Genomic DNA, 27845 nt, shown 5'->3' with positions numbered 1-27845 from the left:
GAAGACAGTTGCCAGAGAGAGGTCCCGCCGCTTCCCTCCTGAGCTAATCAGATGGACTACTTGGCCTTAAAACATCATCCTCACCAAGACAATCCTTACATCAACACCTGATGGAATTAAACTTCAGTACTGTTAAATAAAGTAGAGAAGAAACTCCCAGGCCACACCATCAAAAAAGGTTAATCAGCAGAAGTCAATTTATCATTATTTATTATCAAAATCATGACCAGTGTGTAGACATACTTGTGAAAATATACAGCAACTTGGGGCTTATAACACATGAGCAAAGATGACATTAACACGTGCACTGTTCACATCTTGGGGTCTAGAGGTCAAGAACAAAGGTCACAGACAGGACATTACTAAACGGACCCCTGCAGTAGGTCCTGAATTGCAGAAGCATCCAATTCCAGCATGGTCAGTGCAGAGATATTCACAGAAAGAAATCCAGCAAAGTCCTCTCTGAGCCGCTAGAGTCAACATGCTTTTCCTACACACTATGGAGAGCCCACGTCCCACACAACCCTTGAGAACACAGTTCCAAGTGTCTTGGCTCACACAGCTCTCACTGCTGGCCTCAACACCCTTGGGTCATGCTCCCCCTGCTCTTCCATTCCCACCCCAATAAAGGTATGACCGCACGTTATACAATAGTAAAGGACTCTGAGGCCGCAGGACAGGGCCACAGCAGCAAACTTCCTGGGCAGTGTGTTACTGCTGCACCCACCTGAGTCCTGTTCCAAGTGCAAGGAGCTTCCCAAGTCCTAGAGAATGACTGTACTTAGAAAGCTTTGTTGTTGTTTTTTTTAAGAGAAAATTGCTTCACATGAATTTATCTTCCCCGTGGCAGATATGTTATGCTTCCCTCTAAACAGAAAGATGAGCCCAGATGGGGCCCAGGCATCCTCGAGGGATGAAGCAGCCATGCCCACCATCCCTCAGGGACTGACAAGTGCATGTGGACACTTGAACCATGACTGTGTCCACAGCTCCTCCTGGACCAGGCCTGGTGCCTTAGTGTGAAGACTCCTGGCTTACATGGCAGGGGCAGCTATCCGGGAGGGCTAAACAGCCTGGAGGCTGAGTCTGCAGAGGAAGGGGGACCTGAAAGAGCCCACGTACAGGTGCCCGTCGTGTTCGTGCACCTCACTGACGTAGGCGGCCACCAGCCCGTCGGGATCATGCAGGCTTCTCCGGAAGGCACCGCTGTCGCTGAGTTCTAGCACGAGGCTGTACCGCGGCACAAACTTCATCACCGTCTCCTGACTAAACAGCTAGAGGGAAGCACAGTACAGGGAGAGTTCACTATCTGGCCAAGAACGCTGTGTGCAGATCAACCGCGCCGCCCCCACCATCCAAGAAGGGTCTGACTCCTTTCCAAGACAGGGCAGCCCCACAGGGCAGTGCCCCACAGGACAGCTAACCCAGCTCCCACTCCCGGCCCCGGGGGCCCCAAAGCAGACCCCACCCCACCCCTGTCCCTGTGAAGATCAGGCCAAAGAGGCTCCCCAGCACAAGGACAGCAACACGAGCACATCTCTGGACGGCCTGGCTGAACTCAGAGAGACACATCACATCCAAGGTGGTCACAGCACTGGAGCCAAGGCTCAGAATGACCTCCACCCACCAGACAACAACCAGCACAGCTTCCCTGGAATACCCAAGTCTTCTGTTTAGGTTTAAAACATTTCAAATAGGCAAGGTGCAAACGATGGAGATTTGAGAGCAGCTCATGTTCAAAAAAAGGCGAGCAGGTCCACAGACCACACAACATGGCTTCCAAAACAGACAGCAAAATCCCACTGCTTTCATCCAAGCAGGGTGTGTAGATCCTGAGGGATGCCTCCAGGGATGGAGGCAAAAGAGCTTCGACCTAGACTGTGGTCACATGGGACTGTTAAAGAGTTTTAAGCAGAGAACAGATGGCGAGAGGCATGATTTCTGACAGAGCAGAAGGACACCTGGTCGGAAATCATGACAAAGCACTCCTCTGCCTAAGACCAAGGAATGGAAATTAACAGACAGATTTCTAGCATTTAATACAAGTGGAAATACCCAAACAAGTGTCCAATGAATAATGTCTCCCAGTCACTGGAAATGTTCAAGCAGACAGACAAGTTGACTAGACTCTAGGTTCAACAGCGATAGATCAACTGCATTACAGCTCAAAAAACTCCCAAGGCTTCCCACTACCCATGAAATGCCACCTCCTGCTGTTCGGTCATGGATCCTTCCTGCTCTCCTCTCTTCTCTCTTCTTCCTAAGAGATCTCATCTTCTCTTACTATTACAACTAGTCACTTTCCCAGAAATGTCTCAAATCGCCATCTCCATTTCCAACACCAGTGCTAAGTCTCTCACTGTCTGGGACCCATGTCTGCCTGGACTTTCTAATAGCACTTCAAATTTGACAGCCTCCCCAGCTCCGGAGACAGGGCCAGGACCCCAGCCCTCCCTTGATCCCGGTCTCTCTGTGCCCTACAAGCCCAGCCACCAGTCTTGCCATCTGTTGTGTGTGTCCCTGGCCTGGGCCTTGCCCTGCCACCTTTCCCCAGTCACTGGGACAAGTTCCACACAGGCTCCCACAGCCAGCTGAGACCTGCTGCAAGATGTTCTCCTTTCAGCAGCTGCAGTTCTCTTTAAAAACATTCTTTGTACTACATCACTCCCCTCCTAAACAACTCCATCAGGAGCATGGGGCTGAGCAGTGTACATGTGTGCAGGGGATGGTAGACCATGGTGACCCAGACCAGCCCACTCCGCTTGGGTAAGGAGGTGTCCCTTCAGGGGGGTGGCCTGGCACAGGCTGTCAGTGCCCACACGGGGTGAGGACGTATCCCCACAGTGAGGCCCAGATCAGGCTGTGACAGCCCATACAAGTGAAGAGGTGTACACCCAGGGACAGCCCGGTGTAGGGATCATAGCCCTTGAGGGGAAAGGCAGCCTCCAGCACACGGTCAGGGAGGAAGGGGACAGCCCAGCATGGGGTGCTACAGCCCTGGATGGGGCCATGTGACAGGGCACAGCAGCCACAGATTGGTCACATACAGAGAAAATGGTTGAACAGGTAAACCTAGGGAGGACAATGGGATCCAGGTTTCTCACTGTTAGAGAGGTACAAATAGGGGGAGAAATAAGGGGAGAAAACTTGGATCAGTCTGTGGTGTTATCATGGTTTTCAATTTACAGATGACAGATGCAGGCATAAGCATGAGCAGTGTGTGTGTGATGTCTACGCATGCAGGCATGTGTGAGTACGTATCATGTGCTTATACTCCCAGCGCTGTCCCTTGGGGACCTGAGAGCAGCGACACCCAAGGCAGTGAGTATACTTAGCACCCAGATCTCCTCCACAAGCAACCAGGGCTCCTGGGAGAAATGGCCAATTGCAGAGCTGGAGCAGGGACAATACGTGAGGAACCTGGAACGACTTATGTGCTGGAAAGTGAGGAGCTAGCCCAAGACAACAGAACATGCCCAAAGGTTCAGAAGCCACACTGAAGGGGCTCCTCCTGACCACAGATGGGTAATTTGAACATCAAAATCAATGATGACTGTAACATAATCACCATTAAGAACATGGGAAACCATAAGATGGCACTGATGATTACTTACAGAAACTATCTCTCCGCGAGCGACTCAGTAATTAAACACGAGAACCACGTCAAGGTGGAGACACCTGGCATTCCTCGCCTGAATCAGGTAGCCAAAGTTGCCGCCACCCCAACAGAGCAAACTGATACTGTGCCCTCATGACAGCCTCGCCAAGATGAGCACAGCTTCGCCTGTACCACGACTGCCAGCGATACGAGACCAGAATCTCCACATGGAAAACCCTACTGGAGGGACATTCTGGGACACAGCTGACCTGCACGCTTCCAAAGAATCAAGGCCAAAACTTCAAACAAAAACAGGGGCTGAATATCCCCAGACTGAAGGAGATGAAACAGAGGTGACAGCTAACCACCACTTCTGATCCTGGGTTGGATCCTTTGTTATAAAAGACAACAGCAGGACAACTGGCGAAATCTGAATGGGGCCTGCAGACCGGACAGTCACAGGGGAGCTGGGGGCATCTCCTGGTTTCGGCCGGTGGTAATAAGGAGAACGTGCCAAACACACGCTCAGGCATCTGCAGTGAGTGACAGGACATCAGGCCAGCAGCTAACTCGAAAACAGTGCTGGGAAAAAAATCCCTTGTACCCTCCATTTCCACAGCTTTGATACTGTCTCAAAATTAAAAATAAAAAAAATAAAAAAAAAAATCAGGCCGGGCATGGTGGCTCCCAGTTGTAATCTCAGCACTTTGGGAGGCCGAGGTGGGTGGATTACTCGAGGTCAGGCATTCGAGACCAGCCTGGCCAACACGGTGAAAACTCGTCTATACTAAAAATACAAAAAGTAGCCGAGCGTGGTGGTGCACGCCTGTAGTCCCAGCTACTCAGGAGGCTGAGGCAGGAGAATCACTTGAGCCCAGGAGGCAGAGACTGCAGTGAGCCGAGATTGTGCCACTACACACCAGCCTGAGTGACAGAGCGAGACTCTGTCTCAAAAACAAAAAACAAAAAAATCTTCAATGACTTGGATTACATTTTGAATAAAACTGAACCTTCTTTCCAAGTCCATGGGGCTGTGGTCCTCCCTCTCACCCCTCCTCACCCAGCTGCAGGAAGATCCCGTGTTCCCTCATGCTTGCAGCCCCCTCCCTAACCATGCCCTCAATCAATGGTACATCCTCGCATCTACATGTGCCAGGCACTGTTGCAGGTGTGGAGGATGGCAAATGAACTACGCAGAAAAACACCTGCTCTGATGGTATGCATATTCTACTCAGGGGAAGAGACACAAACCACCACCACTCACACTACCCTAAGCTAAGAACACTATGTGCAGATTTTCACTAAATGTTCCCAGCACCTGATGAGGTGCTATTATTCTTTCCACTTTACAGATAGAGCACCTGAGGCAGAGAGTCCAAGTCTCTGGCCCAGGGTCCCACAGCTGGTCTGGCAGCCTCCAAAACCCCTGTGCTTGCCCACCTGCTATGCTGCCTCCCCCTAGGTGCCAGCAGGAACAGATGCTATCTCTGGAGCCAATAAGACAAAGAGAAGGACAGATTTCTCAACAGATGAGGACTTCCCACACAGCAACCCACAGAACATCACTGAAGACCGTGAGCCAGTCTGAGAATGTGCACGCAGCCCCCAGGAGGGGTCCGGGCACACAGCCCGGCAGCAGGACTCAGTAACTGCTGCCTGTCAGCCCCAGGACTGTAAGCTAGTATTTCCATATCAGTCCAAATATTCAGTATCAACTTCAAATACCTACTCAGTCTGTGACATGGAGCTTGCTGGAAAAGCAGATCTCTGTATTACACAAGTACCCATGTCAGCAAGTGACCCCTCCACAGTGTAAACGTGCTGAGTTATGATGTGGGGTGCTTCATGGAAGCTACTGGGAAAATGGCAAGCTTTAAAGGCTGTGTTGAAGGGGCTGTTGTGTTGAAGGGGCTATGGCTGGCCATTGGTGGGAGTGGGTGACTTTTTTTTTTAAAGGGAAAGATTTGGGCGTGGTAGGAGGTCAAAGGGCAGAACTCCATAGAGAAGGGTTGTCGCGCCTGGCAGTGAGGCTGCAAGAAGGCAGCAGGGAGCAGGCGCGACGGCAGCTGTGGTGACTGGGTTACAGAGGTGGCCACACCTGCAGGGAGGGGAGGAAGGGGCACCTTCCGACTCTTTCCCTGAGGAGGCAGAGAGGAGGGGAGAGAGCGAAGAAGGCCTGGCACAGCCATGGCAGATGGAGGAGCGAGACTGATAGGCAGGCCCAGGGCCATGATGGTGAGGGTGGCAATCAAAACACCCAGAAATAGGGAAGACTGAAAGGCAGGCAGATGCCCAAAGTCATAATGGTGAGGGTGGCAATCAAAACACCCAGAAACAGGGAAACCAGAAGAACCAAAGGGTCCAAATGTTTAAATCTGTATTTCAGGATGAAGAATGAAATGTGTTTCTAAGTGTCATTCAGAGCCAAATACTACAAGCAGAACTAGATTTTTAAGCTATAAGGGTCAAAAAAATACGATTCAATTCACTTCTGTTTTCTTCCTTGGAGTAACAGTTTTTATAGTTACCTTAAAAATCATCCTTTTGATCCAGGGTCTCTCAGATAAGAAATCCAGCATGGAAAACCCAGGGTTAGGGCGGATGGTTGACATGCCGACCCAGTATCCCCCAAAGCTGCTGGGCCGGATGTTGTCTGGAAATCCAGGCATGTTCTCCACAAACAGATCAGCCCCGCCCTTCATCAGGCCAGAAACATAGACTCTGAAAAATTCAACCAAGCAGACAGTGAGCCATAGCCCCTCAATTTAAGATAAAAATTTTAGCCAAGCACCAAACTGGTCTTGGTCCAAATATATATATGGAAAATGCTCTAACTATGTCCATCATGAACAAAGGCACAGCTGCTGAGAAGACACCTTTGTGCACAGGGCCCAGCATGAACAGAGGGGAAGCAAGTCGGGGGAGGACCAAGGCCCTGCCAGCAGGGGAATGGGGCCCAGGCTGCGCCAGCTGGCCTTAAGACACTCTCCCAGACTACGACTCGCAATGGGAGAAAGAAAAGTGCACCCTTGAATTTTCTTTAACATGCCATGCAGAAGGTGCACTGCTGCCTCTGATTTCTGTCGATCCCATTTCCATGCCCACTCTACCCTGCCATGATGCGCTCTGGCCAGCAACTGACAGCTCAGCTAATCCCACACACACCTTCGTATCCTGGCCATGGTTGTTTCTGCCACCAGGACAAAGTCTTCTGCAGGAGACAGCTGGACTCCATTCGGGAACCGCAGCTGGTCCAATAAAACTTTTACTTCCCTGGTCACAGTATCATACTCCAGGAGGCTGTGGAACACCAAAAGCAGAGGGTTATGCGGGAGAATCCCTGGCTGCCACTCTGGGCCTTCAGGGCATGGGCCTGCAGAAGGTGACTCCACCTCAACCCGGAGCAACAAGCCCTGGGTCCCCAGCTCAAACTTGATTCAAGGCTGGCCCCTGGGGGCCCTTCCCCATCCAGAGCAGATCCAGTGTCCCCTCCAGAGAATCCCAAGTTCTCTTGCTGACCTGGGAGCCAGACAGGAGTCCCCCTCAGAGAGGCAACTCAAAGCCTAGGCCTGCCTCCAGGGTCTCTCCTGACTGCCTAGACTTGCACCCTCAGACGGACTGGCCTGTTTTATTTCCTCAGAGAAAATGAAAGCACCTTGTTCCATTTTGTGACATCCATCACCTGCCTCCAGAAGCCACTAAGGTCCTGTACTAGAAGCTGAAATATGATGCTGGAAATATTCCCTTGGTCCCTAGAAGTAACAGGCTGTGCTAAAGCGGCTGGCCTGGCTGGTGAACTCAACAAATGGGAGACCTGGAGCAAGGCCTCACCGCCCGTCATCTGTGCCCTCCATCACCAGAAGCAGGTAGTCTCGTCTTTGCCATTTGCTGCTAGAATCAGTGAAATAAATCTTCCTCCCATCCTGAGTGACCGTAAGATCATTCATAAAGGACATTTTCTTCCCCTCAATGGGTGTCTCGGAGGACAGCAGCAGTTTCACTTCACCTGAAGTTTAAAAAGAAAGAAAAAGATTGACTTGAACTAGGAACTTTCTTTTCAATAATTTCAAAATATTAACCAGCCTGATTTAAAAAGAAAAACTGAAACTTCTCCCTGTCATATGTCAGAAGATTTATTCCTTCTTATAGTAAAAACAGTATTAGGTGTTAAATGATTTTTTTTTTAGACTAACTTCATTAAAGGCAGAATCTTTTCTATAAAGATGAGGAATTCTTTCTTCTAGGTCAACTGACCTGATAACATATATTGCAAGTGTTAGGCAGGCTGTAGTTCTATTTGTTAGTTCTATTTGAGAGAAATATGACATATTCTACTCATCTGCTTTTAGAAAAAAAAAGCAGTAGTATAAGTTTTGAAAAATAACAGAAAGAACATGGACTGAGTGCTAAGCACTCTTGAGGTGTGATTGCCTTTAAACCTTCACAACAATCCCACGGGCAGGGCTACTATGACCCTAATTTGATGAGGAAGCTGTGCATAGAGCAGTCAAGGGACCTGCAGTCATAGCTGGTGGCCAGCAGAGTGGAACGGCCCCAAGCAGCTGGGCTGCAGGGCCTACATTTGGGCCCCCATGCACTGCACAAGACAATGGACTCCTCCCCAGCAGGAACCTCCACTGAGACACACAGCACATACTACAGTCTGGTCAAGGGGACTCATAAGCAGTCAGGGGAAAGAAGAGGAGGAACTACACGAGAAAATAGGCAGAGACAAAGGGGAGGGCCACAGAGAAGAAAAAGAGAGAAAACAAATAGACAAGATGCAGAGAGAAACACAGAAAAATAAAGAAAGAGGTCTAACTTTCTCAAAATAAGTCCTTTTGAGACCCTGTGGCTAAAATACAAATGCTTGGAGGAAATTAGGGTATGGACCAAATGCAATCATGGGTAGGGAGTTTTCTGGTGTTTAAAACTAGCTGACTTTTGCAGGCAATGCTTTCAGTACTGTTCAGTGAATAAGAAATATCAGAGTCTTTAGCAGACTGTTGTTAACAAATCCTATTAAGTCTATACATACATATACTGTTTAAAAGATTTAAAATCATCATAGAAGGAAACAATATATTATCACATACGTTTCCAGGGATTTACTTCAAACAGTCCCTTGTATGCATCAGCCACAAAGAGAGTCCCATTGGGCCCTGCACGGATACCCAGGGGTCTCCCACACACAGGCTCATCATCTCGGGTTTCTAGAAAAACAAACAGACGGGGATTGGTAGCTGGTCCCAGATTCTACCTGTGCTGTCCTCAGTATCCAAGCATCTCATCCATCCTTTCCCATACAACATGCTGTACAAGACTATGGCATTAGAGCTAGAACTGCCCTGCAGGTGCTCACTGCACTGCAAATGCTTACTGTAAGGTGTTCATTGTGGGGTGCTCACTGAGATGTTTATTGCAGGGTGCTTACTGCAGGTGCTTATTGCAGGGTGTTCACTGTGGGGTGTTCAGTGCAATTGCTTATTGCAGGGTGCTTACTGCAGGTGCTTATTGCAAGATGTTCATGTGGAGTGCTCACTGAAGGTGCTTATTGCAGGGTACTTACTGCAGGTGCTTATTGCAGGGTGTTCATGTAGAGTACTCACTGCAAGTGCTTATTGCAGGGTGTTCACTGCAGGGTGCTCACTACAGGTGCTTATTGCAGGGTGTTCACTGTGAGGTGCTCACTGCAGGTGCCTACTGCAGGGTGTCCACTGTGGGGTACTTACTGCAGGTGCTTATTGCAGGGTGTTCGCTGTGGGGTGCTCACTGCAGGTGGTTACTGCAGGGTGTTCACTGTGGGGTGCTCACTGCAGGTACTTATCGTAAGGTGTTCACTGTGGGGTGCTCACTGAAGGTGGTTATTGCAGGGTGTTCACTGTGGGGTGCTCCCTGAAGGTGCTTACTGCAGGGTATTCATGTGGGGTGCTCACTGCAGGTGCTTATTGCAGGGTGTTCACTGTGGGGTGCTCACTGCAGGTGGTTACTGCAGGGTGTTCACTGTGGGGTGCTCACTGCAGGTACTTATCGCAAGGTGTTCACTGTAAGGTGCTCACTGCAGGTGGTTATTGCAGGGTGTTCACTGTGGGGTACTCCCTGCAGGTGCTTATTGCAAGGTGTTCACTGTGGGGTGCTCCCTGAAGGTGCTTACTGCAAGGTATTCATGTGGGGTGCTCACTGCAGGTACTTACTGCAGGGTGTTCACTGTGGGGTGCTCACTGCAGGTGCTTATTGCAAGGTGTTCACTGTGGGGTGCTCCCTGAAGGTGCTTACTGCAGGGTATTCATGTGGGGTGCTCACTGCAGGTGCTTATTGCAGGGTGTTCACTGTGAGGTGCTCATTACAGGTGCTTACTGCAGGGTGCTCAATACAGGTGTTTTTGCAGGGCATTAACTGTGGGGTGCTCATTGCAAGTACCACTGCAGGTGTTCACCACAGGTGCTCACTGTAGGTGCTTACTGCAGGGTGTTCACTGTGGGCTGCTCACTGCAGGTGCTTATTGTAGGGTGCTCACCATGGGTGCTCACTCCAGGTGCTACTGTAGGTGCTCACCATGGATGCTCACTGCAAATGCTTATTGCAGGGTGTTCACTGGGGGATGCTCACTGCAGGGTGCTTACTGCCAAAATGGCATGGAAAAAGGCAGGTTAAAGAACTGATGTAGAATATAATTCCATCATACGTGTGGGTGTGGATGTCCATGAACAAAAAGATGTCTGAAAAGTAAACCACTAAAATGTTCATAACAATTACATCTGAAAAGACTCAGGTGATTTTTATTTTCTCCTTTGTACCTTTGTGTTGTTTGTGTTTATTAAAATGCATCATTTTAATAAAAACATTCCAGCTATTAAAAAATGGTAACTATTAGGTCTATAGACTATCAGTTTTAAACAGTGAGTCTTTTACTCTAGTTTTCCAAAATTTGAATAACTTAAGGGTATTCTCACTTACAGGGCTGAAATTCCTGAGACCAAGGCAGAATAACACTTACACATCTGAGTAATGACAAGGCCACCTGCTTTTCCACAGCACTGTGATAACACCTATTAGCCTCTGAAGTGCTGCAAAGGTAAACAGGGACCCCAGTAAAATGGTGAGGGGCGAGACCCGTGCAGTACCAAGCAGGGGCCACGGCCACTGCCCAGCTGCAAAATGGGGACTGCACGTGACCATCAGGCACCATGAGGCCCAAGGACCACCAGGGAAATGAAGAGCTCATGGTGACGTCATGTTCCATCTACTAGATGGTTAGAGGTTCTTTTTCTCCTGCAGGCATTCTAGGGAAAAGCAGTTCCACACAGTGATCCGACATCTTTCTGAAAGACTGGAAGAGACACATCAGGGGATTATCACCAACTTACTGCACGGACCCGAACCAAACCGGGCAATGGTCTCTATTTCACCATTTTCAAGTTTTACAACCCGGCCATCTGCTGTCCCAGTAAACATCACATCTGTGTAAACACACAAAAAGGAGGAAGAGCAATGTTAGCCTAAGAACTGTGACTAAGCCACCTTCTCCTGTAAGAGGGCTTGTTTATGTGTTCCCCCTGCCCCTCTAGAGGAAATGCCAATTCTGAAGATGAAAGAGAAGCAATTTCTGGGAATACAAAAAATCCTTAAAACTTACAGCGATACAACTGCGGGGGCCTAGGGAAGCAGCCTGTGGGTGTGAACTGGACTTGAGAGCAAGGGTGCAGCAGACACCAGTCAGTGATGAGAACTGTGAGGATTTTCTCCAGTCTTGAAGCACTCAAGCTGACACTCAGCACTTAGGGGCATGAGTTTATACTCACCTCACATCAGTGTCTGCTACTGATATTGATTATATCCAACTAAAGGGGAAGAACTGCCAGAAATCCTTTAGGAGAAAATTATAGCACATGAAGCACTTACTTCAGCAGCACATATACTAAAATTAGAATGATACAGAGAAGATCAGCATGCCCCTTGAGCAATGATGATACACAAATTCATAAAACATTCCATAGTTTTCAAATGTATATAGTAAACTCAAGGGTAACCACTATAAAAAGTAAAAAAAAGAAGTATAATTGATATGCTAACAAAGGAGAGAAAATGGAATCATATAAAATACTCAGTTTAAAACTACAAAAGACAAAAAGAGAGTAGAATGCAAAAACAGAAACAAGAATAAGGGCAAAGAATAGAAAACAGTAACAAATATGGTAGATATTAATCCAATACATCAATAATCACCTTAAACATAAATGGTCTAAATATACCAAATGAAAGAGAGACATTGCCAGAATTATTCAAAAAACAAGATCCAACTCTATGTTGTATACAAGAAAGCCACTTTAAATATAAAGATATATATAGATTAAAAGTGAAGGGATGAAGAAAGTACATCATGTTAACACTAACCAAAAGCAAGCCAGAGTAGCTGTATTAAATTCAGACAGAGAAGACTTCACACCAAGGAAAGTTATCAGGGATAAAGAGGAGCATCACACAATGACAAAGGGGTCAATTCCTCAAAAAGACATAAGAACCTTTAATGTGTATATGCTTCACAACAAAGCACCAATATGTGAGGCAAAAACTAATGAAACTGCAAGGAGAAACAGAATCCACTATCACAGTTAGCGACTTCAACAATCTAAACAAGAATAATCACAAGATCATATCAACAGATACAGAAAAAAGCATCTAGTAACATCCAACACCCATTCACGATTAAAAGCTCTCAGCAAGCTGGGAGTAGAGGAAAACTTTCTTAACTTGATCAAGAACATCTATAAAAAAATCTACATAAAACATCATACTTATGGATAACAAACTAGAAGCTTTCCTGCTAAGATCAAGAACAAGGCAAAGATGCCCCTGTCACTACCCCTTTTCACTATCACACTGGAAGACCTAGCTAATGCAGTAAGACATGAAAAGGAAACAAAAGGTACACAGATTGAGAAGAAAGAAATAAAACTCTCTTTGTTTGCAAGTGACATAATTGTCTAGGTAGAAAATCTGAAAGAATCAACAACAACAAAAAACCCTCCTGGAACTAAACAATTATAGTAAGGTTGCAGGATATTGCAAGATATTGACTCACCTTCCTTTATACTAACAATGAACAAATGGAATTTGGAATTGAAAACACAACAGTATGTACATTAGCATCCAAAAGAATGGCATGCTTAGGTATAAATGTAACATAATATGCACAAGGTCTATGTGAGGAAAACTACAAAATTCTGATGAAAGAAATCAAAGAACTAAATAAATGGAGAGGTATTCCATGTTCATGGATAGGAAGACTTAATACTACTTAATACTGTCAAGATGTCAGTTTTTCCCAACCTTAATCTATAGATTCAATGTAATCCCAATCAAAATCCCAGCAAGTTATTTTGCAGATACAGATGAATTAATCCTAAAGTTCATATGGAGAGGGCAGAGACCCAAAATATCCAACACAATATTGAAGGAAAAGAATAAAGTCAGAGGACTGAAACTACTCAACTTCAAGATTCACTATAAAGCTACCGTAATCAAGACAATGTGGTATTAGCAAAAGAATAGAAAAATAAATCAATGGAACAGATAAAACTTTTATCCCAGAGACAGACCCACATACATATAATCAACTGATCTTTTGACAAAGGAGTAAATGCAATACATAATGGAGAAAAGACAGCGTTTTCCACAAATGGTGCTGGAACAAATTTGTTTGCATCCACAGGCAAACAAATCTAACACAGACCTCATACCCTTCACAAAAATGGAATTCAAATTGGATCACAGACCTAAATGTAAAATACAAAACAAATTCCTAGAAGATAACATAGGAGAAAATCTAGGTCACCTGGGGTATGATGATGAATTTTTAGATATAACACCAAGGTGAGATACATGAAGAAATAAAAAGCGAAACTTCATTAAAATTAAAAATTCTTGCTCTGCAGAAGATACTGTCAAAAGAATGAGAAGCCACAGACTGGGAGAAAATATTTGCAAATGACATGTCTGATAAAGAACTATTATCCAAAATACACAAACAACTCTTAAAACTCAACAATAAGAAAATGAACAACCCAATTACAAAAATGGGCAAAAGGCCTGAACAGACACATCACCAAAGAAGATATACAGATGGCAGTTAAGCATATGAAGATATTCCACATCAAATGTCATCAGAGAAATGCAAACTAAAACAACGAGATACCACTACACGCCTATTAAAAGGGCCACAATCCAAAACACTGACACCACCAAATGCTGGCAAGGACATGGAGCATCAGGAACTCTAATTGTTAATGGGAAGGCAAATAGTACAGCCACTTTGGAAACGCTTGGTGGTTTCTTACAAAACTTAACTCTTACCACACAATCCACAATCCAGCAATTATGCTTTTCAATATTTACCCAAATGAGCTGAAAACTCAGGTCCGCACAAAAACCTGCCCACAGATGTTTGTTCCAGCCTTATTCATAACTGGCAAAACTTAGGAGCAACCAAGATGTATTTCAGTAGGTAACTAAACTGTGGCACATTCATACAATGGAATACTATTCAGTGCTAAAAAGAAATGAGCTATCAAGCCATGGAAAGACATGGAGGAACTTTAAATAAATGCATACTACTAAGTGAAAGATGCCAATCTGGGAAGGCTACATACTGTATGAGTCCAACTACATAACATTCTGGAAAAGGCAAAACTATGGAGATGGCAAAAAGATCAGTGGTTGTCATGGGTTAAAATTAGAGGATGGGATGAACAGGCAGAGCAGAGAGGATTTTCAGGGCAGTGAAAACACCCTGTATGATACCATAATGGTGGATACATGGCATTTGTCCAAACCCATAGAATGTATAAAACCAAGAGTGAACCCTACTGTAAACTAGAGACTCTGAGTAATAATGACGTATTGATGTGGGTACATCAGTTGTAACAAACGTGCCACTGTGGTGGGGGATGTTGATCATGTGGGAGGCTGTGCATGGCATGTGTGCAGAAAAAGCATTTGATGAAATCCAACACCCAATCATAATAAAAACTCTTTTTCAGAAAATCTCTGTACCTTCTGCTCAATTTTGCTGTGAACCTAAAACTGCTCTTAAAAATAAAACCTGCTATAACTGGAGACTGCTCTCTCCCAGCACTCCCCAGAGTTAGTACCTCCCTCCACTGTCAGCAACCTGCCAGCCAGCCCCCAGGGCAGCTTCCAAATGAGGTGGCAGAGATAGCAGCGGCAGGTCCTTGGGCGCCTCCCAGGGGCTCACACCCACCAGAAAGGACCCCACTGTGCCTGGCCAAGAAATGTCACCAGCTCACCAAAGAAAGAGGAAAAGCTGGGACCTGGTGACAAAGTACAATGAGAAGTAATCCCAGTGAAAAGGAAAAAGGCAGGAAAGTGCTCTCTTTGGGAGGTAAGATCATTGGTTTGCACTTCAACTGCTGTTAAGTTTCAGTTTTATATAGCAATATTTGATTTTTCACCAAAAAAAGCTAAAGTTTATAAAATTTACACAAATAAATGCCAATGTCTTTTGAAGAGAAATGCAAAGTTCTATCATGATATTTACTCTTCTTGAAACAATTATGACTTTGACAGCCAAGAAAACAAACCAACTGCAGAAATGGACCAGTCCTTGGGGCCTGTGTCAAATAGCAGGGCCTGGGCAAAAGAAGCTGATCAAACGTCACTAGAAGAGAGGCCACTGACCGGCCTTGAGAGCACAACAGAAGCACCCTGTGTGCACATCCACAGCCACCTACTGCCTGGAGAACAGAGTGTGTTTCGGAATAACAAGCGGCACTTCCAAACAAGCTGCTCAGCAAGCCCGTACCAGATTAAGTTTTAAACTATCTGTGACTATCTGTGCCTTTCCAATATGAAACTTAATTCTCATTTTCACAAACAGAAAATGCCTTGCTCAAGGTTGCTAGAGATGCAAGTATTCGAACCAGATCCAATTCCAGCTCTGAGGTGTGGGCAAGTGTGATGCAGATGGTTATCCTTAAGTGTACCCATCAAAGTGAGCTTTCAAACAGACAGACAAAACAACAGTGGAAATATTGAGAACCATTTGTCTTCACTTCACAGTGAAATCTATACAAAGCAAAGGGAACTAAGAAATGCTGTGCTGTTAAATACCTATTTAACTTTGATAAATAAACTAAACACCAGTATCTGTATTTGGCCTTTTTCCTTTCACAACACTGAGCACAACAAAGTGCTCCACAGAGATGAACTGAAAACCACCAAGTGCTAAAACGGCATGCAACCTGCGCAGATGAGACCAGCAGAAAGAGCCACTAGGCACTAGTGCCTCCCATGTGATGTCTGGGGTCCAAGCCCCACGTCCGCACCTAAGAAGGATGTGCAGGGTGCCAGTCCAGGGGCAGTGTGCCACTGCAGCTGCTCCCACAGAACCCGCCCCCTCAGACAACAGACAGCCTGGAAGGGCCCCCAGCTCAGACTTACCCCCGATATGTGCTATGGACTCCGGTCCAATAAGCTGATTTTCAAACAGCCTTTCTGCCTGTCGCAACTTTGTATTTGGATGCAGAACACCAAGCAAGAGCGGGGGTTCTTTGAAGCTGCAAAATAATGCAGTTCCAGAGATTTGTCCATAAATACACATGCGAAGAAAACCTGTACCAAGCACCTACTCTCGGTTCTTTGATAAAGATGGCACTTTCTAACAACATCCTCAGTTGCCAGAAATAGAAGGGTTAAGAAAAAACTGTTCCAGGATATCAGAAAATGTCACGGTCAAAAGAAATATAAAAATATAGACGTGCTAGTGCAAGGCCTTCAGCAGTCCTGTCACCTGAGAACATCCTGGGGCCTGTGCCCACCCACCCTCCAGCCTCCCCAGCCCCCCACAGCCATCCAATGCTCAGGGCAGCTGGACCTCCTCACCCCTGTGACTCACACAGCCCTATAGCCACTGCAGTCCACCTAGGGTGGTGGGGGGCAGTGCCCACGTTTCACACCTGATGGCCCGGCCTCATGCTTCATAGAGAAGACCAAATCCATTCTCCAAAATGCTGCTCTATTTTTTTTTTTAACCATAAATTTGACTTTAACTGATATTTTTTCAGTGACTGGAAACATCCATATCCTTCTATGAAAAATAAACTTTTTGTTCCCTTCTGGAGAGAAACCATGTCCTTCCACAGAGTGACTGTGGGCTGAGAGGGCTGCAGCTGAGTCGGCACATGGTGGGATGGCATGCATGGGGCACAGCCTGTGTCACGGCCCGTGTACTTGTGTGAGACACACCAAGCTCTGTCATGTAACAGCCTTCTGCTTCTGCTCTGTATTTTGGGGCCTATCTTCCTGTTTTTGAGTGTGCCATTCCGAAAGCTGAGCCCAGAAGAGAGGTCCCTGTTGGCTGCGACGGTTCCACTGCCAAAAGCTGAGCCCAGGAGAGAGGTCCCTGTTGGCTGCGACAGTTCCACTGCCATAAGCTGAGCCCAGGAGAGTGGTCCCTGTTGGCTGTGACAGTTCCACTGCCATTCCGAAAGCTGAGCCCAGGAGAGAGGCCCCTCTTGGCTACGATAGTTCCACTGCTTCTCTTCCTTTCCTTCCTCATCAGGCTCTTCTACTCAACAGTCAGAACTCACTTTGTACAAACAACTTCCAATCCCTAGTGGGCCCTGCTTCCTTTCAGTGTCTGGCCAGGGCTACATAACCCATTTCCCAGTGCATTTCTTCACCACTCTTTCCACATAAACATTCATCTTTCCTGAGATCAAAGGTCTGCAATCACTGAGACTCCAACCTCTCTCTCCAACTCAAAACTCAACCTCAGCCTCCTTTTCCAAGGCCAGCCCCTCAACCCAAGCTTCTAATCCCCGACTGCAGACACAGTTCACTCCCCCACCTTAGCCAACTGGACTATCCAAGAAGGCCCAGGTCAGTTTCTCTTTGGGTAGAATGAGCCATCCTGCTCTGTTGAGAAGGGTTAGAAAGAGAGAAGCCCCTCCCTCAACACATCAGGGGACCGCCCCCCACCCCTCCTTTGGATACAGGATGTCCTCAGGCCTGGCTCAGGCAGAAAAATGCATCTGAGGATCCACTGGCACACTAGGAATTACAGAGCTGACATTCTTGGGGCTGACTAGAGTCCCCAGTCCTTCACCCATTCTCAATCCTAATAAGCAAATTGTATGTTTACAGCAGCTTGTGCCTTTACTATTCTAAATCCAACAACAAAAAGTTCACTCAGCTACACATGTCAATCTAAGGTCAGAACCGTGTCCTCTATATTGTTAGTGAATTGGATCCAATATAAAGCCTTAATTTTTATGGATAAAACACTATTCAGTTAGTATGTTATATTCACTCTTTAACTAGATATGATTCTTATCTGAAGTTTTTCAAGTCTTACATGGACTAACTCATTTAAAATAAGCTTCAGAGGGCTTCACTCCATCAGCAGTTGCAAGGGGAAACAGTAAATTACTGAATCAGATGGCACAACCCTCCTGCAACTAGGTCAACATGGAAGTCACAGATCGTCACATTGATGAGAGCCTGGCTCTGTACCACTATAGTTATAAACACGAATCTATTTCAGGGGGCCCTACATATACAATACTTTTTTCAAATTATAATGGACTGCGTTACTCATAGATCTCTATTGGTGAAAGGTAACTCAGGAAAAAATGAACACTAATTATAGGTTTTGTAGAAAATCAGTTACTTATCAAATTTAAATGGGTAACTGAAGCTCCATTCGTGTGTATTTTTGCTACTTGAAATGAATTATGGTTGACTGTCTCTAATGATTATTAAGCTTCTCTAATTTTGAATTTTTGTTTTTGGTTTATGCACTTTTTTTAAAACAATGACAGGGAAAATACCATGCATATTTCCTGAGTAACATCTAACTCAGTATAAAAACCCAAGTACTAAAGAAATCACAAAACTGCGTTTCTCCTAACTTACCTTTCAGATCAGACTGATTTAATCACCCTCCTTTCCTTGGGAATTATTTCAGCCTATTACATTTTGTCAAGCAATCCCTCCTGAGGACTGCGGGGCAGCCTACCTGAGAGGCTGTGGATCTATAGGAGATTCCAGCAGCATCATGGCTCCAAGCAGGGGAACAGTGAGAGAAACAGCCAGCATCAAGAAGGTCACTCGGAAAACTCTGCCGCTAAAGGAGCTGCCAGAAATAAAAGATACAAAGGCAATCAGCTGAGTCTCAGACAGTGACAAGGCTGGCCAGTCCGAAAGCCCTCCCAGCAGGAGCAGGGACACTCATCCAGTTTCCCCACTGCAAGGCGGCCAACCTCTGGCCTGTGATTAAACTTTAGCACTGTTTGCTAGGATTGGCAAACACACTTTTGTTGTTGTTCTTCTTTTTAATCTTCCAGCTTCCCCTGGGTGGGATACGTTGGATCAGTTACTTTCCAGATCTCGAATCCTCTAGCAGGGTTTTAAAGAAGGCAAACTCAAAGAACTGATGAACACAAAATGTCATGGGGAAAAAGAGTTCTAATGATGTAAATGATACACACTCATCCACAGAAAAGGTGGGTAATTCTCAAAATCTACGATTTCCTGTGCATGGATTCAAAGCAGCAACACTCAGTACTGTGCAGCCCTAAGATTCTCACAGATAAAAGAGACAGCTAAATTATTGAAGGAAATGGAAGCAGAACAACTTCCTGAGGATCCAATTCCCCAATCATTTTTCCCAACCTACTTTTAAGAATTCCAAAGGAAATCCCAGCTCTTCAACCTAATAGAAGTCTGATAGATACTGACAGTTATCCACACAGGATCTATAAAATTATAATTCTAAGTCACCACTCCTAAACCCTTGGGAAGCTGTGAAAGCTTCCCTGGGAATCCTGGGTGAAGTTTTTGGACAAATGACCAGTAGTGCCTTAAATATCTCTGAACCAATCTTCAAATACAGTATTTCTCACCTGGCAAACAAGTGAAAACATCTGGCCTCTTCCTACTAATAAACCTCATAGGATCATTACTAGCTTACATGAATTGAACTCAAATATACTAAATGCTTGACATTAATATTAACTTAAAACAAATAAAATTATGAGTTCCTAAGGTAGAATTTTTTTCTTCCATCAAAAAAATTAAAGCGTTGATGAAGAAAAAAGTCAAGACTCACACTTAACAAAACAGACTTGATTTAAGGGGGCAGGGTTTGATTTTTGACAGAAGTGTAGTCTTCTGCCACTTAGATGTGTTAAACTCTGTTCTGGATATGGTGTAGAAACATATAGGCCAAGTCCTATTTCCCAACAACCGGCCAGGGAACTGCAGGCCAGTGTCTCCACTCCAAAACCCACAGTTTCCCCGAGTGTGAAATGGGGTGTTAGGCAGGGTAACTTCCTGAACATGCATGATTCTACAAACGAACAAAGCAGAAAAGAAAATAAATCCCTCTATTTCTACTGGGGTAGGTGGAAATAAGACAAAGGAAAGACCAAGGGGAAGAAGAAGGAGCAGCTTTCATAAAGTGTCCCTCGCATGGACAGCACCTCTGCAGAGTGCTGGGTTCTGCCACCAACCTGAGTGGGCAGGAAACAGAGTCTCCCCAGAGCCTCCAGAAACAAAGCCCTACTGACACCCTGATCTTAACACAGTGAGACCTGCCCAGGACTTCTGATCTACGGAACTATTATATAATAAATTTGTGTTGTTCAGGACACTCATTGTGTGGTAAATTGTTAATGGCAGCCATAAAAATTAACAGTTTTCTTTTTTTTTTTTTTTTGAGACGGAGTCTTGCTTTGTCGCCCGGGCTGGAGTGCAGTGGCCGGTTCTCAGCTCACTGCAAGCTCCGCCTCCCGGGTTTACGCCATTCTCCTGCCTCAGCCTCCCAAGTAGCTGGGACTACAGGCGCCCGCCACCTCGCCCGGCTAGTTTTTTGTATTTTTTAGTAGAGACGGGGTTTCGCTGTGTTAGCCAGTTGGTCTCGATCTCCTGACCTCGCGATCCACCCGTCTCGGCCTCCCAAAGTGCTGGGATTACAGGCTTGAGCCACCGCGCCCGGCCAAAAATTAAGTTTTCTAAGTAAACTAGTTTCCAGCACCCTACAAGTGGGGTGCTGCTGTAACAAATATCTAAAAAAATGTGGAAGTAGCTTTGGAATAGAGTTGTGGGTGAAGGAAGGAAGAATTTTGAGGAGCAGCACAGAAAAAGCCTAGACTTCCTTGAACACAGTAGTAAAACTATGGATGTTAAAAGACTGCTCGTGAGGTCTCAGAAGGAAGAAAGGAGCATAGCAGGAAAAAACCATCGCCTTGGAGAACACCTAACTGGGCACAAAGTCTGTTGGCACTGCTGGGGAGGGGGCGGAAGGATGTCAGGAGCATGGGATTGGAAACTGGAGCAAAGTGGATCCTGTAACACAGTGGTGGTAGAAAGCTTGGCTGAATCATGTCCTGCAGTTATGTGGAAAGCAGAGCTTCTAAACACTGAAACTAGACCCAGGTGAGGACATTTCCAAGCACAGTGATCAAAGCAAGGCCCGGTTTCTCCTGCGGCTTCCTCCTCCAGAGCAGAACAGGCCCGAGGGCAGTGTTAACCACTGCCTTCTTCCTTTGGCATTTCCCTTTGCCGATGAGAATTCTGTGTCTATTTTCCTTCTAATAATCTTCCAAAAATGAATTTTGTCCCTAACTTCCTCCTCTTCACTCATAAGGGGTTCAGAGCTCACCCCGTACACCTGAGGCCAGGTAAAATGCCACATAGACAGTCCTTACCCCTTTTATTAGGTGGGAAAGGAGGTGGTCCAAGCCCTACAAACCCAAACAAAATGCCACAGACCCAAGCAGGCAGAGGCCAAGAGAGCCCAAGTTCCTAGAAGAGGGCAGGTGAGAATGAAAGGAAAAGTCAGGTCAACCTCTCCCTCCCCGTCCTGTCTCCAAATCCCAGGACCAAATAATCTTCTTCTAATATGACTGACTTATATCAGTCAAGGGTATAAGCACCACAGGCATAAAAATGTCTACAAAGAACAGAACTATGACCTGACACAATGGCAGGCTCAGGCAACCTGAGAGGTCTGTAGCAGGGAAAGGAGTAAGGGCCAGGAAAAGAGGAATGGCAAACAGTCAAAATGAGAGTGTGCCAAGAAATGTGCTTTACGTGGGCAACCAGATGGAACCAGGTCTCTCTCTCTTTCACAAATGAGGGAAGTAGGCAGGGAAAGGCTCAAGCGGCTTTCCCACAGACAACGCAAGAGCTGAAAAAGTGCGATTGAGAGACAGATGTGACTCTACGGCTGCGGTCACCATTAGAAGCGCTGCCTGCCAAGAGCAAGAGGAGGGAGTGGAGGATGCCCAGACCTAGAGCCCTCAGAGCTGGAGTTTGAAAGCTCTGTGAAAATTCATGGTGATTTGCCTATTCTAGGCATTTCACATAAGCGGAATCATACAATACGTGTCCTTTCGTGACTAGCTTCTTTCATTCAGTGTGGTTTTCTAGGCCCATCTAAGTTGCAGTATGTATATGTACATGGTTCCTTTTACCAGTTGATTACGTATGTATATACAACTTGCTGCCCACTCATCTGATTTTTTGGTTTTCAAATATAAAGATACGGTCTCAGTATGTCAACCAGGCTGGAGACTCCTGGGCTCAAGTGATCCCCCTGTCTCAGCCTCCCAAAGTAGCTAGGACTACAGGTGTGCATCACACCTGGCTAATTATTTTACTTTTTGTAGAAAAAACATCTTGCTACGTTCTCCAGGCTGGTCTTGAACTCCTGGCCTCAGTCTTCCCACCTTAGCCTCCCAAAGTGCACCCTGAAATGAGTAGGCATGAGCAACCACGTCCAGCCCCACTCATCTGTTGAATATTTGTGTGGGAGGGGGAAATGAGAGTGATTACTTAATCGGTACAAGGCAAACACCTTGCTTTTATGGGGTGATGAAGTAGTTTTGAAAGCAGAGAGACCTGGTGGTTGTCCAACATTGTGAATACACTAAATATCACTGAACTGTGCACTTTAAAATGGTTAATTGTATGTTATGCGAATTTCACCTCAACTAAAAAGAAAGGTGACAGTGACAAGAATGTTCTAAACTTAGATTGTGGTAATTACTGCAAAACTGGCCATTATACTAAAAATCACTGATTTGAACATTTTAAGTAGGTTAATTTTATGGTATGTGAATTATATCTCAATAAAGATGTTAAAAAAAAAAAAAAAAGTCAGTGACTCCACTATGCACTGCCACGCCAGTGGCTAGGACACACTTCAACCCAAGTGATTTTCTTTAAGCGACCTAAAGTCTTCCAACACAACAGAAATGAAGTACTTGTACAATAAAGCAGGGCTGGTTACAAGTAAATGACAGAAACGTTTCTGACAGTGTGAATCCCAAAGAGAGACAAGCACACGGAAAGGTGGATGGTGAAGATGTGTGGCTGCCAGCCCTGAGAGCTGCCCTCACTGCAGTCTGGTACTGAGTCCAACAGGGATGTTCCTGTCCTTAAAGGAAGCTGATGCCATCACCCACCCCACTCCCAGTAGAGGAGAGTACCTCTAGGGAAGGTGCATTGTGTTTTCACCTTATGACCGTCACTACAAACAGTAACAATCTGGCCAAAGCGCTACTTTGTCTTTGCCTAACCTGATTCTACCTAAGGCAGATTTTCCTCATCTGTCTTGACTCCAACATTGTGACCTCTACTTTACCACACTGCAGCTTCCATTTTTAAAATCTTGATGTGGTAATCTGATTCAGAGCTGGTGGCACCCCATTTAAATATCTGGTTGCCCCTTCACACAATAGTTAAAGTCTCAATTATGTCCCAAACAAAAAGTCCAGCCAGGACTGAAAGCCGGGGCTTACAGCCAGAAAGGAGGCCAAAAGTCCAGAGACAAAGATTTGTGTCCCAGTGCTGGGGGATCTAGCAGTAACACTCTCTTAAAGCTGGAGAAGAATTTAGAGGCCACTCAGGCAACTGTTCCCAAAGGCAGCCAACTTCTGGATGGGTTCCATCAAGATGACCTGGACCAGAGATTCTGGTTTGGTAGGTGCAGGGCGGGCCTGCAGACTCTTTCATCCGTTGTTCCTCATGTGCAGCTGGACACCACTCACTCTATCCAGCTCCCTTCCCAGTCAAAACTTCACCAACATCTCCCCAACCTCACCCGATCAGCATCCAGCCTCCACTGGAACGTTCTGTGTTCACATAGTAGAAATACTAGCTTAAATTTAAACAAAACTCCTTGAGCAGCACTGTCCAATGGAACTTTCTGCAATGATGGAAATACAATAGTTACTAGCCATGTGTACTTCCTGAGCACTTGAAATGGAGTTAGCTTGTTATATAAACGAGGTAAGCCCAGCTCCTGGACCCCTGCTCTGGGTGCCACACTTATTTTAGCCCAAGGTTCATTAACTTTTTGGCAGGCCCTTGTCAGTGTTGCTTCCTGTAAACTCACAGTTAACTACAATTCTTCTGTCTTTTCTTGGTGTCTGCCTCCCTCTTACTCTTTTTTTAACTTAAATAAAGGACACTGTATCGATCCCTATCTATTTTCACTGACAAAGCACTGCAGGTTCCCAACCTGTGCTGACACATCCAGGAACGCTGGCAACTTATTTCCTAGGTGCAGTCTGAGAAATCAGTTTGTTTGCCCCAATCTCTCGGAAGAGCCTGGAGGGATGCCCATCTTCATGACATCTGCACCCCGAAATTGCCTACACTCTCTAAACGCAAGAGCACAACCACAGTGATGCAACAGGATTTGACTGCTGTTGGCTGGGCCGCGATTTACACAATCTTCTGTAGATTCAGCAGCCAATTTGGCAGATTTTGAAGGGTATGCTCTAACTCTGCACACAGGACATCAGGGCCTTGGGTCCTGAACTGAAGTCCCAACAAACAGACTCCAAGAGATCAAAATTTACCTGTGATTGTTGTGGAAAACCTGACAGCCCCAAATCCATGAGGTACCAGCAATCTCAAGTGTCAAGGTGATCCCTGGAGCCTGAGAAAGTCAAACAGCATCAACCCATCTTTTTTAGTGACAGCATCTTGAATTTGTTCATTTTTCACAATCCTTTAAACTGGGGCTCCTAGATTCATCACTTTATCCTTGAAAAAAAATTAAGACATCAAGAAACAAGTTTAAAAAGCCATCTGAAAATACACATCTGGGGCGAAGCTGAGACAAACACCCCAGCTGCCTGACTCCTCATGAACTCCTGAATGCCCCATCTGTTTCTCCACACTTCCTCCCTTACTCTTCAGTCTTCAAGAGGAAAAAGGAAAATGGACCTAGCAGAGACTTTTAATTAGACTAAAATCCTTCAGTTTATTGAAAAAGCAGAATTATACGGAATTTAATGTACTGAAATATATTAAATCCTCAATGTATTTATTCTGCATCCCTAAACAGTCATATATGGACATTAAACAGTTCTCTTCCTAGATAGAACTGTGTTCCAAAGAGAAAGGAATAGTTCCACAGAATACAATTAAGTTTCTAAAGCATTTCAGGAAATCAATGTCAAATAATTATAAGCTTGCACTGGTATGTTAAAGTGCTTAGCTCATCTATGTTCCACACTGAATAAAAGAATTTACCAATCAAATTCTCCATTATATCTTAAATACAGTAATTCAAGAGCTTTGGCATAAAATCTTATTTCCAAAGCATAATTTAAAAAATACACTTCTCAATCATTGTCCACCTGCCGGTTCTATCCTTCATTCATTTCTCTTTTGACTCTATTTTCTGTAACTTCATATAAACTAACTCGCACACACAGACCTCAATGATCTCATCGGCAAAACAAAGCAAACACCCACTTTTCACGCCAAGAGTTGGGAGACCAGCTAACGTATTGCTAGGGGTCCCTACCACTGCTAAAATATATGTCAGTTTAGTAACATGTCTTTCAAGGCTTCCTTTATTCTATTTAGCACATCTAAAGTGCTAAAGTTTATTCTAACAGTGTTTTCACTTCTGAATTTAGATTCCTTTACTTCACCCGCTATACACAGGCTTTCCTGGCTTCTGTTGAACCCTCGACTTTTAAGGTAATCAAGAATACTATTACATGAACTACTAGAAATGACCACAAAAGAAATGAAAAATACAGGAGAGCTGCAGAAGAAAAATAAGAAAAACAGCTACATATTACAATAATAGCCGCAGAAAGGAAGGGTAGTGACAAGACCTCACTTTGAAAGAGATCATTACAGATACACAGAAAAGGGATAAACAAGGACAAACACAGGGAAACAGCAACAATGTTCATGGACAGGGAAGTCAAGGAAATAACTAAACATAAATGTACAAGGCACACTGGAAAAGATCAAGCAGTAAAAGATGACTTTAGAATCAGATTTACTTAGTCATTAAGGAAGAAATCCCCACAGAGAACCTGAAAAAAAAACAATTAAGTCTACCGCTCTGCCCTGGGGCCACAGGTGGGAGCCAGCAGACTTGAGAGTTGGGACCACCTAACCAGTGCTCTCAGGGGCTGTATGCCCTGGTTTTCAACGCACTGTACCTAATGACAAACTCAGGCCATTGCGCTTTCATTTCTCAGGTAAAAATGACTTGTTTTCAAGATTTCTGCAGGAAAGTGTTGCCAATTCTTGCATGTCCATTCTAAATGGCTCCTCAACCATCAACAGATGATTACTTCACAGTAAGTAGGGTGACCAAATTGTCCCAGTTTGCCCAGGTTTAGCACTTAAAGTTCTACATCCTGGGAAACCCCAGTCCAGGGCAACCCAGAATGGTTGGTCAGGATATATGGGAGCATCTTCCCGATCTTTTCACTGGCCCAAGGGGTCAACTATCACCGCAAAGTCTTCTCTCTAAATTGCCTCTCTAGAGCCTAAATGCACCTCCCTGCCATCGTTCTCCTTTAAATGTGTTCCTCTCATCATCAGTCAATAAACTCAGTCTACAAGGGCAAAAACTGCCTCTCATTCATATGTACCCCACCACCTCTTGGCACACTACTGAACAAATATTTCCAGTACTTCTATCAAATATGTGTCAATGTGTTCCACAGCTTCAAGCTTGGTCTATGAGGCCTCTTGATTCTCCCTGAAACTTAAAACTTATGAAATTCAGGACACATAATTGAAAAGTGAATTTTAAGTATCTTACATTGAAATCTGTATTTGGGGATCATGATTCAGTTTTTAGCTAACAAAACATAGCATTCTTATATTCTAGAAGATGGTAGAGGAAGCTAAAGGACAAAACCTGGTATTTCTGAGGTGTCAACAACTACAGTTTCCTATGTTTCTCCATCACTATCGGGAAAAACTGCAAGGCTGAATTCTCACAACAATTGCCTACAATGTCACTTCTGTTCTCCACTCTTTCCAAGAACCGCGGTGAGGACTGGTCACGCAGCGTGAGGGGGGCAGCTGCAGAAGAGCAAGTGTAGAAGCCATCTCTTCGCCGGATAACGAGGCAGGACCCCAGCATCTCGTGGGACCTCCTCCCTTCGAGAAAGTGCGAGCGGGGGACCAGGAAGACGCAAGACACTGGCCAGGTAGCTGTGCCCAGCGGGATCAGATGAGCCAAAGGAATGACAGCGCGAGGGGAGCGAGGGAAAGGCGAGGAAGCAACAGCGCTGCAGGGTGGGGCAGGAGTGAGGGGAGGGAAGGCGCAGGAGCGGCGCGAGACGGTCTCGGGTCCCGGAGAGCCAAGGATAACGCGGCGACTGGGCGCTGGGTGCACCCGAACCTCAAAGACCTGGCAGGTACATCCGCCTTGTCGGAGTCTGCTTCCTCCTCGGAAAAATGAGTTTTTCTTGGGGATGAAACGAGAGGGCTCAGACAAGGCGCTCTGCACCACATCCCCAGGTTACTGTTACTGCCGTCGCCGCTGTCCAGGAGGATCGCCCTCCACTCCTCGCTGCCCGGCTCCAGCGCCCGGTCTGGGAGTCCGGCCTACCTGCCGTCCTTAGCCTCCGGGGCCTGGCCATCATCGTCCGTGACGACCTGCGGCCGCAGAGGCCGGCGCTGTCGCAGCCCGTCCGCCTCGCTCATGGTACGAGCGCCAGCCTCCCCAGCAGCCACCACCCCACAGCGAGCAACAGCGGCTCACGCTCCAGGCCCGCCCTCCCCGGCGCGCGGAAATGACGTTGCGCCCAGGGACCAATCCGCAGCGTTGTCCCGCCCCTTCCGGCCTCATGGGCGGGCTGTCTGCAGCGCGTCGCTCTTCGGCGCTCGGAGGCGAATTTTGAGCGTCCGGGAGCGGCGCTCGGAAATCGCTGAGAGCGAGCACCGG

At 45.9% G+C, this 27845-nt stretch overlaps 1 protein-coding gene and 1 non-coding gene across 4 annotated transcripts; one reads left to right on the top strand and one right to left on the bottom strand.

Annotated features, from left to right (window-relative positions):
• Window positions 1–179: 179 nt before the first annotated feature.
• APMAP (adipocyte plasma membrane associated protein) lies at window positions 180–27845 on the bottom strand. Of its 3 annotated transcripts, none has more exons than XM_030914232.1 (10): window positions 27510–27636; window positions 24490–24676; window positions 18636–18752; window positions 16058–16173; window positions 10966–11058; window positions 8695–8811; window positions 7430–7604; window positions 6764–6898; window positions 6127–6319; window positions 180–1274 (listed from the first exon to the last, which is right to left on the bottom strand). In XM_030914232.1, the coding sequence occupies exons 3-10, from the start codon at window positions 18713–18715 to the stop codon at window positions 1065–1067; spliced, it is 1119 nt and encodes a 372-aa protein (XP_030770092.1). In that variant the 5' UTR covers window positions 18716–18752; window positions 24490–24676; window positions 27510–27636; the 3' UTR covers window positions 180–1064. The 3 variants fall into 3 exon arrangements, with proteins under 3 accessions (XP_030770092.1, XP_030770093.1, XP_030770091.1); XM_030914233.1 differs by having other exon boundaries at window positions 24490–24569; window positions 27510–27621; XM_030914231.1 differs by lacking the exon at window positions 24490–24676 and having other exon boundaries at window positions 27510–27845.
• Window positions 11493–11599, top strand: LOC115892996. Its single transcript, XR_004052961.1, has one exon. It is a non-coding gene; the product is annotated as a U6 spliceosomal RNA (small nuclear RNA).

This window comes from Rhinopithecus roxellana, chromosome 13 (assembly GCF_007565055.1).
Source record: "Rhinopithecus roxellana isolate Shanxi Qingling chromosome 13, ASM756505v1, whole genome shotgun sequence".
Taxonomy (NCBI): domain Eukaryota; kingdom Metazoa; phylum Chordata; class Mammalia; order Primates; family Cercopithecidae; genus Rhinopithecus; species Rhinopithecus roxellana.
Note: the sequence above shows the minus strand (reverse complement) of the source record. Positions and strands in the feature narration are given on the sequence as shown.

What these genes read in the sequence shown, in the direction of transcription:
- APMAP (XM_030914231.1), bottom strand. Translation starts at nt 27,604, where the DNA reads ATGAGCGAGGCGGACGGGCTGCGACAGCGCCGGCCTCTGCGGCCGCAG. An exon ending in ATAGATCCACAGCCTCTCAG is followed by an intron (nt 16,174 to 18,635) that starts GTAGGCTGCCCC and finishes ATTATTTTGCAG; the next exon opens with CTTCAAAGAACCCCCGCTCT. An exon ending in GTCCATAGCACATATCGGGG is followed by an intron (nt 11,059 to 16,057) that starts GTAAGTCTGAGC and finishes GTGTTTACACAG; the next exon opens with ATGTGATGTTTACTGGGACA.